Source organism: Myxine glutinosa, chromosome 4 (genome assembly GCF_964187855.1).
Source record: "Myxine glutinosa chromosome 4, kmMyxGlut1.1, whole genome shotgun sequence".
Classification (NCBI taxonomy): Eukaryota; Metazoa; Chordata; class Myxini; order Myxiniformes; family Myxinidae; genus Myxine; species Myxine glutinosa.
The window spans coordinates 162854885-162868013 of record NC_136264.1 but is presented as its reverse complement, the minus strand read 5'-3'; the positions used below and the strand labels follow the sequence as shown (position 1 = coordinate 162868013).

The window sequence follows — 13129 nt, the reverse complement described above, 5'->3', positions numbered from 1 at the left end:
TCATCGCCACTATTGAGCGCCGGCCCGGGCGTTTCCCGACCTGTTGAAGGAGCATGGCGGATGACACTGCCGAGCCTCGTGGCCGAACTTGGCGTGGAACCAGCACCAGGTGGTGGAGCTGGAGGAGCGCGGCTGGCTCCGCCAGGCCGGTGGAGTTGGTGGGTTTCCCCACGGTGGCGGTTTTCACCGCGCCGGTGGGCGGGTTGTGGCGGCGGTCACGAGGTGCGTATCAGCATGCTGCGTAAGCTGTGTAAGCTGATGCTGTGGATCAGCATCATCAGCAGCATCAGCCTCGAGGTCCGTGACGGCCGCAAAGTACCTGTCCGCCTCGGCTGCCAATGCTCGGGGTTCCGTTAGCACGGTCCCGGCCAACGCGAGGCGAACCTGCGCTGGAAGTTGGCGATGGAAAAGCGCCCGGAATAGAGAACCGGGGGCTTCGTCACCCAACAGTGACAGCATATGGTCCATTCGGACCGACGGGCGCGTGTCGCCGAGCTCAGGGAGATCCAGGAGGCGGTCGGCCCGTGCGTCCTCCGTGAGGCCGAACGTGGCTAGGAGTAGCCGCTTGCGTGCCTCGTACTTGTGGCCGTCCGGTGGGTGGCGAAGGACGGACACAACTTGAGCGGCCGTGCCGGGCCCGAGGGAGGCGACGACGTGGCACTAGCGTGTGTCGTCGCCGGTGAGGCGCCGAAGCTGAAATTGGGCTTCGGCTTGGACGAACCAGACTTCGGCCTGGGCCTCCCAAAATTCGGGAAGTTTGATGAAGTTGGCCATGGCAATGGCGTCGTGTGTGGAAGGATCGCTCCGGCAGATCCAACGTCGAGGGTCACCAGTAAAGCGCGGCGTTACGCGCGCTGCTTGCAAGCAAGGAGGAAGCGGACAAGCGGTAACTTATAAGCGTCTTTATTTCAGGAGCTCACTGTAACACTAGCGTGCTCCGGGCTGCGCGCCCCGTGTGTATCCTCAGGCCACGCCTACCCCTCGGGCGTGGCCGCCGCCCACTTGGTGCGCGGAATGATGTCACCACGCCAGTGGGCTTTCGTGTCCGCCACACTATATTGTTTTTCAATTTTCCCCAATTTTTCCAATTTTGCAATTTTGCAGTTTTTTCCAAACACGATGGAATAATATTTACCGATATGAACAGTGATGATGGCTTTTATTGAAATTCTACAAACACTGTTTAGATTTTGATGATTTGCGTGTGATATGATTTAACGGATGTTTATATGAATCGTTTAAAATAAAAAAAGCCCTCAATTTCTGATATTTTGCCTTTTCATTTGGGCTTCCCAATTGAAGCCCCACCCGTAGGGCGGGTACCGTTGCTGGTGGTAATAATTGAGAGAGGACTTCACCCTGTCATGAGATGCAGGGTCTTCATTGCCTTGGCATTAATAATTGTAGAGGTTTCCCTACCAATATTTAATGAAAATGTATATTCATATTGTGGGAGAGGGAGCATGGATGTCACGTGTGACATGGTAAGTATAGTAAAGTGGGGGAAGAGGTGGAGGGTCAAAATCCTGCCATATTGGTATATGTAAATAATACTTGTATGTCTAGAAACGATGGAACATTTCAACTTGTTGCAAAACTTGTCATTATTTAATCAGCGCAGATTAAAAACTTACTTCTTTTTCCTTCTTTCATATCATATCCAGGAATCTTTTCATATCCAGGAATCTTGCCCAAATAGTAAGACCCCACGTAAACTACTCAGGGTCATGGAGGCCACAATCGAGTTCACGCGTCAAGTTGCCATAAACTGCCAGCCTGAATCATTGTCTGGACCACATTCTAGCCATAAACATTTGGAAGAATCCGTTTCCATTCAGATGGACTTTCCAATTATGGTGACCCAACTCCAGCTTTGTAACCACGGCACGAGCACACTGATTCTGATGTTTATAACGGTAACGAATACAAATAAGCACGGACAGGAAGAGGAAGAAGAAGAAGAAGATACAATATATTCAGAAAATAAAAAGTAGGTATAAATTATAAATTTATACATTTATGGTTATAAATTTAAGCATGACATCGAGGTGTATATTAAATAGAAAATCTTAAAATGCAAAAATATTCATTTCAAATGGGAACGTTATTGAGTCTTGCTTCGTTAAAATGTTTAAATACCTGAAATTCATTTTTGAATACCAAAGTTAATGGCTGGAGTTTATGAACTGTAAGCTGTTATTACTCCACCCAAAATATGTAAAAGTGTAACTTTAAATAAAGAATTACAATTCAATGTTTTTTTTTAAATTAACAATTGAAAAAAAAAAGAATTCTAAAAAGAATTTAAAATAAACAACTCACAAACCACAAACAAGACTAACCTGGAACATAAATATGAAGTTTGGCTCCCATAACTTCATCCATGTCTCCAATGTCATAATACTCATGGTCTTCATGCTCATAGTAACACATGTACACACCAGCATGTCCTTGTTCAGCATCACTGATTGTCAGTGTGCTTACATAGTTTGAGCCTGACCCCTTATCAAGACTCTGGTTCCTGGTTGAGATGTTCAGACTCATTGAGCTGGAACTTGTCCATGACAACGGATCATCTCCCATGCAGCGTACCGTGAAGTAGTCTCCAAGTTTCAGAACCACCGCCGTCCCTTGGAAGTCCAATTCTGGGTATTGAGAAAGCGGTTCACCCATTTCAAAGAATGTGCCTAAAGCCACGACAAGGGTTTGGAAGCAAAAGGATGGGTGAGGAGCAACATTTGATAGATTAGGGTTGGCCTGTGCGGTGTTCCCAAGTGAGCACATAGCTCATGATGCTGTCATCGCAAGTTCAAAGCACAGATATCATGTTTATTTGTCCATTGTCTCTTAATGTTCTTGTAATTCATGTAAAAGTACACCCATAACTCTTAAGCAAATACCCACTCGCCTAAGTGGCATTGCTGCGTTATAGCTTCAAATTCTTGGGACTATTGCACACTCACGGGAGCAATCCTGCGCATTCCTGTGGCTAGCGCTGCAAAATCATGGGCAAAGCCCAATTTTCCTCCAGAGGAAGAACTTTCTCCAAACCATAGCATATTCCTCCGCATCCCGGTTCGTTCGGAAAAAAACTCTGTACTTTTGATACGCATTTAGTTTCACTTGGCCAACTACATGTGACACAAAAGTTGGCAATTCGACTTCTCTCTGGTAATGAGAAAGACTGTGGCTTCGAAGATAATTTAATAGAGGATGATCCACACTCTCAGAACGAAAATTGTGCCATTTTGAAATCGCGAATTGCCATGAAACGAGTCGCTTTTATAGGAAGAGCGTAATATTTATGCCAGTTGGAATGAGCCTTCAATGTTCTTGTTCTATGTAGAATATTTGATGTGCTAGGCTACCCTATGAGTGTTAGATTGCTGTAAAGGAAGGGTTCTTCAATTATGTCCAGTAGGAATGTTATGGTGCACATTAAATAAGGCGTCCATTCCGTCATTCTTCCGAGCATGGATAACTCATGTTTGTGAGTTTTTGCAAATGTGGATCTTACACGAGCTTTTTACAGCGTAGCCCAAAGGGCAAATCCATATCGAACAGTGTTTGTTTGTCCGTATGTATGTATCTATGTCCCCTCAAACGTACACCAATCAGAGCTGAGGATCTGGTCACATTACAGGGGTGATGTGATGTGATGTCATAAGAGAAGGCGGAGCGAGTGGAGTCGGGCAAGAAGCATAGTTGCTTTGCGGTCCGGAGCGAACGTTGGCGAGCAAGGAACTTTGGGTTTCCCGGGAAAGGGATTCCTGCGACAGAGTGGTTATCGCTGTGACAGATTAACCTGCATGGCAGGTTTTGCGATCGATTCAGGAGAGAATCATCGTCGGGCCGTTACGTCTCGAGAATGGGCCGTCGGCCATTTTGACTTGCGCGCTTTGCGAGTCGCGCAAGGTTTCTTTGCTTCACTTCAGCCGTTCTCACCGCTTTCAGACGTTTATCTGGTGTGTGTGTGTGCAACGCGGATTTTGAAGTTAAACCTGAGGTTCGCCGACTGTGAGCCGTGAAATGCCCCTATCCGAGGGGGTGATTTCCCAGTCGCCTGGAGGGCGCCTTTGGATTTCCCAGTCGCCTTGAGGGCGCCTTTACGCAGCTTTGGCCGCGTGACTGTGACTGTAATCCGAACGGGATTCTGGTCGATTGGACATCGTTCTGACGATCGAGGACGGCTGACTTCACACACTGCCGCCATTTTGATTTCTATGCTGTTCATTTCAAGCCGGACATATCATCAAACCTGTCATATATCACAATCTGCATGCTCTACCTTTACGTTTTTCTTTCAGTGTGAAACACAAACAAACCTATTGTTGAAATGACCATCAAATATCGAAAGCATAGGCGTTAGGGTCTTCAAACGGCACAGTACGTATAGGCCTTTGGCTTCATGCCTTCATAGTTCATGCCTCACCTTCAGGCCGCTTCGAACAAATTTGCACAGGTTTCTTAATACAGTGGTAATGTTTTCGTAATAATAATAATAATGTTAATAATATAGTAAGTTACTAAATATAATCGTAACACTGAAATCCCGTTTTCGTCACTGCAAGTTTACTGTATTGAAGTGGTGTATGGTTGGTTTATTGTTGACACAATGAGAAGCGGGTGTACTAATTATCGTGAGAGTAAGGAATTTGCATCGGTTTATAATACAGTAACATCGTCTTTGTAATAATAACAACGTTAATAATAATAATATAGTCAATATTATGGTAAAACTGTAAGTCCTTTGTTGTGATTGCAAAGTTAGTGGATTGAAGCGGTCTATGGTTGGTTCATTGTTGACTCAAAACATAGAATAAACCATTGTCTCAATGTAATATCTTCACTTCCATGGTGACAAACAGCTCAGAGACGTATGGCACTTCAAAAAACATGTAATACTTACTTTATTTGCTAACTGGTATCCCCACCCAGGTCACACTATCCTCTTCAACAAAAGTATTTAATCGAATCTTCTCTTCCCCCATCTAAAACCTTGATCTTTTCTACGCCTGTTAATTCACCCCAGATCCACTTTTTTGAAATTCCGACTTCTTTCTTGGAAGTCCTAACAGTGTACATGTGTTTTATACCTCTCCCACCCCCGCCCCCCCCCCCCTTCCCGTGCCTCCTCCCCCCAAGCCCTCTCCCTCCCACAGATCTCCCGATGTTCCTGCTCTCAAATGTTGTACTTGTGTGCTTCCCTCTCTCTCCCCATCTTGTCTCCCGCTCCCTTTATCTTATGTTTTATGTGTCAGTTTCTTTTTATGATTAATGTTAGCTTAGCTCTTACATGAGCCTCGGTCTTGTGTACCAAAACAAATAAAAATAGTATCAAACAAGCCCGGGTACGCCGCTGTTAGACTTTCGGTCTTGTTTTCTTCGAACACTTTTCCTCCTAAGTCCCTCTCCCATTTCACTCCTACTCCCACCATGCCGAGCAGATTATTCCTAATGCTGTGATCTCAATGGCTACCCATACCACTCTATAAACAGGGATCACACAGCAAAATAATAGCAGAAATAAGCAGGAAAAGGTTATTATTTGTACCTGCATCCATGCTACAACAAACAGCCATGACGCAAGTCCAAATCCATAGCAGCGGCATGGTCTCCATCCTCGACAGTGAGCTCCTGCACTCAGCGCACAAACAATACTTTCTTAACAACGCAAACATGCATCAGTACAGTTCATTAAAATATATCTCACATTCACGAACACAAATAACTAAATTAATCATGTTGCTGTGTGTGCCCCACTTCCTCCGTCGCCCCCTACTCCTAGACTTCTCAGGCCACTGGTTCTGCTAGTTCTAACCATAAGTTGATTTTATACCTTGATGTGGATTATGTCCAAGTTAGCCATGGTATGACCAGCCAATGAATGAATGAGTGCACACATTGTTGCTTGATCTAGTGCAATTAATTAGAGCCTGGTGATTGTTACATCGGCTGGTCAAAATTACCTTGTGTAGTCCCGAAATTGTTGCACTGGATGCAACAGTTTTATCCACAAAAACAGGTTCATACTTTGATACAAAAATGCTCTATCAACGGCGAAGTTTGCGTTCACCCGATACCGCAAACAAATCCAAAAAACATGGCTCCAGATCACAAAGTTTGCACTTCCGGTAAACATTTAGATGTGTGTTGATAAATGTTTACCAAAACACACATGTTTTCCAAAACTGCAGTTTCGCTTGATATAAGGAAAACATTTATTTTGTGGCAATGGATTATATTTATCATGTCATTGAACATTTACAAACACCACTATTTCCTTTTATGCCCATAACAGAATTACTCAGCTACAGGCAGTGCAGCACATACACAATATGGGGGAATTGCTTAGGGTTTAATGTGCTACAAGAATTACAGACTGCAGGATTTAACATCGTTCAACTTTGCAAACTTTGGGTTGGCAGGTTTGTGTTCACGACTGAACTCCAGGTTTATGATGTAGTAACACAGGTTGAAAGCCCATATATCCTATGAGCCACTTTAAGACATCTCAGAAAGCTTATAGGATGAAGTTTGTGCAATGGTTGCCAACCAATGGTTGTTTGACCAAGGTCGCGAATCAAACTAAAGCGCGGCGGAGGAATTAAACATTGATGATGACGCTCGCGATCAGTCGCTGTTGCACATGCACACCAAAAGGTGCCAAAAAGTGATCACGTTCACAGGTGTATTTTTGAATTAATCGTGATACTGAAAATGATCGATAACCAGCGGAGCCGACCCATCGCTTCGCTGACGGACCAATTAGTCGTCCTGTTTGCCAAAATTAATTTACCCGCGCGAAGAGTGTTTTAACCTCAGCATTGCCCAGGTAAGAAAAGGAATTGCAATACTCTCTGCCACCACCCACACCTCCACCACCACTAGGTGGCGCTACACGGTACACATTTACATAGAGAATTATGCCCTCCACCACCCACTCCTCCACCACCACTAGGTGGCGCTACACGGTACACTTTTACATAGAGAATTTATGCCCTCCATCACCCACACCTCCACCACCATGAGGTGGCGCTACACGGTACACATTTACATGGAGAATTTATTCCCTCCACCACCCACACCTCCACCACCACGAGGTGGCGCTACACGGTACACATTTACATGGAGAATTTATGCCCTCCACCACCCACACCTCCACCACCACGAGGTGGCGCTACACGGTACACATTTACATGGAGAATTTATGCCCTCCACCACCCACACCTCCACCACCACGAGGTGGCGATACACGGTACACATTTACATGGAGAATTTATGCCCTCCACCACCCACACCTCTCGCGTGAGGCTGCAGCCACATAGCCTATATTAGCCCCCACACAAAGTTGTATTTGTACCCCGAGTTTGGAGTTTGTAACTTAAAAGATGTGGCTGTGCATAGAATACATACAAACAGAGAGAGAGAGAGAGAGATTTATGCCATTTATAGGTATAGATATCAATTAGTGGTCGTGTACTGCAAGCACGATCACTATCCTTGTACCTCGAGCCTTGTCAGGACAGCATCATCATTCACTGCCAGGTTACGTGCGGTGGATTATCGCAGTGGAAATTGACTAAATACAGGAAAACATGCAACTGGCGAATCCTTTTGAGGAAATTTCGAAGTCTGCCGAAAAGACTCCAAAAGACTAGGGTGGACAAAATGATTGGCAGTCCAAGGAAATGATGCATTTTAGAAACGGCTTACACTCTCTATTAGTTCAGCAATGTCAATCTTACTTGGATAAAAAAAAAATCAAAATAATAATAATAAACCTCCTCAATTGACCTCGAGCACCGGCACGTGACCAGAAAGGAATGGTCGCTCCAGTAATAAAAGCGGACAGATACTGAATCTCGGGGCCTATTGGCCTAAGGATGCTCACTGAGAAGTGCGTGAAATGTAGCCTGAGACCACATCTGCTCTTGCTTGTTTATCACTTAATTTAGCAGAGTATATCTAGTTACTTTTTGGTTGGATGCACAATTAATTGCACACACACACACACACACACATATATCTATATTATAATAGCCGTAGATGATTCTGTCTGTCTGTCTGTCTATCTGTTGGGTGTCTGTCCGGGGTGTGGCTTACTCGGTTTGCAGAGTCGCTCCACCCATAGCTCCACCCATTCTGGGAGTGGCTATAAACAAATATCCACCATTTTATTAACTCGCATAGCTTTGAGTCCTGTTTTGTAGGCCCGTGGTGTCTTGCTCTCCCCCAGTTTTATTTCAAATCAAATTCGATAAATCATTTCATTTTTCACAGTCGCTAACATAGTTTTAGACTCGGTTGAAAAAAAACGGGAAGAAAATCCGATGAAAGTTGCCGTTTATAGAACGAAATGAATTCTCAAAGGCCTGTAACTTCAAGGCCATTGAGTCTCTCTCACGCCTTTATCTCCAATCTAACTCACCATATGATTTCATTTTTATCGATGGTTTTACTTTTAGACTCGGTGTCAGCAATAATTGAGAACAATCCACACACGCGGGAAAATGCAGAGATATATATTTTAAAATCGCGTCATGGTGTATCATACACCGCCCAACATGACACCGCCGGCAATGTGTCGATATATATTAAAAATTCGCTTTTGCTTTTCCGTTATGATATATTACTATTTCGTTTGATGATAGTCGTCACAAAAACGTCAACAATGATGCCGACATATATTTCTTCGTTTTTATTTCATTCAACATATTAGCCGGAAGTAAAATATGTTTCAGGAAATTACCGAGAGATATTTCTTCGTTTTTTTTATTAGTTATGTGCGCATACACTTTAAATAGGTTTATTTGAAATCTTTAATTTTCCACAAACATTCCACACACGCGGGAAAATGCAGAGATATATTTTTTAAAATCGCGTCATGGTGTATCATACACCGCCCAACATGACACCGACGGCAATGTGTCGATATCTATTTTAAATTCGATATATCATTTCATTTTTCACAGTCGCTAACATAGTTTTAGACTCGGTTGAAAAAAAACGAGAAGAAAATCCGATGAAAGTTGCCGTTTATAGAACGAAATGAATTCTCAAATGCCTGTAACTTCAAGGCCATTGAGTCTCTCTCACGCCTTTATCTCCAATCTAACTCACCATATGATTTCATTTTTATCGATGGTTTTAGAGTCGGTGTCAGCAATAATTGAGAACATTCCACACACGCGGGAAAATGCAGATATATTTTTTTAAATCGCGTCATGGTGTATCATACACCGCCTAACATGACACCGACGGCAACGTGTCGATACATATTAAAAATTCGATATATCATTTCATTTTTCACAGTCGCTAACATAGTTTTCGACTCGGTTGAAAAAAAAACGGGAAGGAAATCCAATGAAAGTTGCCGTTTATAGAACGAAATGAATTCTCAAACGCCTGTAACTTCAACTTCAAGGCCATTGAGTCTCTCTCACGCCTTTATCTCCAATCTAACTCACCATATGATTTCATTTTTATCGATGGTTTTGGACTCGGTGTCAGCAATAATTGAGAACATTCCACACACGCGGGAAAATGCAGAGATATATTTTTTAAAATCGCGTCATGGTGTATCATACACCGCCCAACATGACACCGACGGCAACGTGTCGATATATATTAAAAATTCGCTTTTGCTTTTCCGTTAAGATATATTACTTTTTCGTTTGATGACAGTCGTCACAAAAACGTCAACAATGATGCCGACATATATTTCTTCGTTTTTATTTAATTCAACATTATTAGCCGGAAGTAAAATATGTTTCAGGAAATTACCGAGAGATATTTCTTCGTTTTTTAAAATTAGTTATGTGCGAATACACTTTAAATAGGTTTATTTGAAATCTTTAATTTTCCACAATATAATTTACTTGCCATTTATCATTTGATGATTACGAGACAAATTCCTCTTGAGGATCGTGACAATTCATGCGCTGCGTGGAAACTTCTATTTCCAAAATGAATGAGACGATCGATGAAGAACGCAGACTTGAACAGGATGCAGCAAGAAAACGAATGAGACGGGCGAACGAGTCCATCGACGAACGTCAATGCAAACTTGCGGGGTCACCCGTGGGAATCCCACGGGCATGGATGTGTGTGACATTTCGACATATTGAGTTAGATGCTGCACATTCATTTTTACAAAATGGTTACTGGCAAGTCATCAGATCCAGAAATGGTGTAAAAACCACCGTTTAGAGGCCATTTTTCCCCGCAAAGCGGGGGTTGGCCTTTTCGGGGACCGTGGTAGTTGTTGTTTTTTTGTCCCCTTTTTGAAGCAATGTTTTACGGCCGGATGCCCTTCCTGACGCCAACCCTTTTTGCCGCCTTCAACGACAAACAGGGAATTACCAGTGAACTGGTACTCAATTAGCCGACCTCGGAAGGATGACAGGCTGAGTCAACCCCCCTGGCATTAATTCGGCGATCGACCGAGATTCGAACCCAGGATCCTAAGCCGGCACCCTAGCCGCTAGCCCAACACCAGAAATGGTGTCATGAACACAATTTATTTACGCACAAGCACAAAAGCAAGACGGGCCGATTTCCGATTCCGACGGGCCGACGGGCGAGACGGGCCGATTTCCGATTCCGACGGGCCGATTTGGAGCAAGAAAAAGAACGAGACGGGAGAAAAAGGAGAGAAACGAGACGGGGAAAGCCGATTGGAGAGGCGAGTGAGGCGCGATTGGAGAGGAGTGTGAGGCGCGATTGGAGAGGAGTGTGAGGCACGATTGGAGAGGAGTGTGAGGCGTGATTGGAGAGGAGTGTGAGGCACGATTGGAGAGGAGTGATTGGAGGGGAGTGTGAGGCACGATTGGAGAGGAGTGTGAGGCACGATTGGAGAGGAGTGTGAGGCGCGATTGGAGAGGAGTGTGAGGCGCGATTGGAGAGGAGTGTGAGGCGCGATTGGAGAGGCGTGTGAAGGATTGCAGAGGAGAGGAGTGTGAGGGATTGGAGAGGTGAGGGATTGGAAAGGAGAGGGATGTGAGGGTTTGGAGAGGAGAGGAGTGCTAGGTGGAGAGAGGAGAGTGTCAGGTGGAGACAGGAGAGTGTCAGGTGGAGACAGGAGAGTGTCAGGTGGAGAGGAGTGAGGGGTCACATATTATGTGAAATAACTAAATTCACACCATTTCTGGATCTGATAACTTGCCAGTAACCATTTTGTAAAAATGAATGTGCAGCATATAACTCAATATGTCGAAATGTCACACACATCCATGCCCGTGGGATTCCCACGGGTGACCCCGCTAGTATATATATATTTGTATATTTGCAATAATACCACATGTGTAATCATCCTGATAATTCTCGCAGTATTGTGTAGCGTATGGAACGAATAATCTATGCCAAGCATTCTGCAATCAAATTTGGTAACATCTTGTACGTCTTGTACGATGAAACCACGAGGAGTGTTCAAAAAGAACCACGAGGTGTATTGAAAAATAAAAACATGTTGGTGTTTCATGAACTATATTGTGTGTAATTTCGTTCCGAGAACATTTTGAACGCCACTTCCTTTCATATAAATCCACCAGCTCGTGTACTAATGGGCACACAGTTTCTTAGAATTGGCACCATTAATGTGGTTGTGGTGGTGGTGCTTGGTTATCCTTCATATCTGATCACGAAGCTACCTGCTTAAATATTTAGTTTATTTCTTGCTCTTCTATGATCCTCTCTCTTCGAGAGAAAAATCAGTTGCTGCCAAGATGGCGACCACACTCTAACTGTATGATATGAAGCTCTGTAACCAGGTGTCAAAATGTCCCATTATTTAGAATAATCTCGAAATCATTCAAATCGAGTTGATCAAAAAAGAAAATCGTATTTTTTTTTTTTAGGAAAACTCCAGGTTATATTTTTGGGTGTTGACTCCACAGCACAGGTGCTTATGACAGAAGTTGCGCCAGGTTCCCCTGGCTAGGTGTACAGAGGGTGAAGCGAAGTTGTAAGAAACTTACCTTGCACTTTGAGCTTGCCAAGGTTGGAATGGACGAAGAGAACCCTCACCAGATGTCACTTTCCTTGAAACGTTTGTCGCTCTCTCTCTCTCTCCTTCGAGAATGCAAAGGTCTTGACTTTTGCTGATAATGTCACAGTCCTGTTTTCTCAAAGCTTCAAACAAGGATAGATTTATTTGAAGCGGGAAGAGTTTGTTTCTTTTTACCTGGAGGTGTGTTATAGCTTTTGCTCATGTCTAATTTAGATGCAGCCAAGAAAAGTTTTTTTTTTTTTGGTTGTTTCTTTTGTATTTGACAAATCCCTCAACATTTATAGGGTCCGTGATGCAAATGTATGTGCAAGTCTTTGCGTGCACAATCGTTCGCTTTTTGTCTGGTACAAGCTGACATCTGCCAACTCAGCGATTCGACAAATTGCCTCGTGGGTGAACAGCACGCTGGAGACAGCGCATGGACGTCACAAAAGCACAAACGTGTTTACTTTCACGTCATCTCTAAATTTCATAAAACATTCAGTTCTTTTTTAAACTATATGATGCACACAACATTTTGTCAAGTTGTTGACTTCATTGTTCTTCATTTGAGCAAAAATTAAATGTGAAAACACATATACGAACCGAACAGAGATATGTAGACAAAGAGTTACCTGTTTTTCCATCATGTACAAAAGATTATTCCGAATATTTCTGGTAAATACATTTTAAATAAACTATAATTGGCTTGAGGGCATTGAAAATATGTACATATGCATACTGCGTGCACACACACACACACACACACACACACACACACACACACACACACACACACAGACACACACACACACATACACAGACACAAACACACGCGCACACACGCACACATACACATACACATACACACACAGGCACACAACACATACACACACACACATACAAACTCACACATATATACGCAATAAAGGCACGCACACACACACACACACACACACACACACACACACATACAAACTCACACATACATACACACAAATGCATACACACATACATGCACACACACACACATGCACACACACACACACACACACACACATGTACACACACATACAAACACGCACACACAGGCACACACGCGCACACACACACAGATAGAAACTCACACATACATACGCA

At 43.6% G+C, this 13129-nt stretch overlaps 1 protein-coding gene across 2 annotated transcripts in view; it reads right to left on the bottom strand.

The window, feature by feature from the left end:
- The window catches only part of PDGFRA (platelet derived growth factor receptor alpha), a 124149-nt gene that overhangs the window by 85889 nt on the left and 25131 nt on the right, over positions 1–13129 (bottom strand). For both annotated transcript variants that reach the window (XM_068103933.2, XM_068103932.2), the window contains exons 2-3: positions 5555–5637; positions 2343–2687 (exon numbers count right to left, since the gene is read on the bottom strand). In XM_068103933.2, the coding sequence (XP_067960034.2) occupies positions 2343–2687; positions 5555–5621 (412 nt within the window). In that variant the 5' untranslated portion in view covers positions 5622–5637. The remainder of the gene's footprint in view (positions 1–2342; positions 2688–5554; positions 5638–13129) is intronic.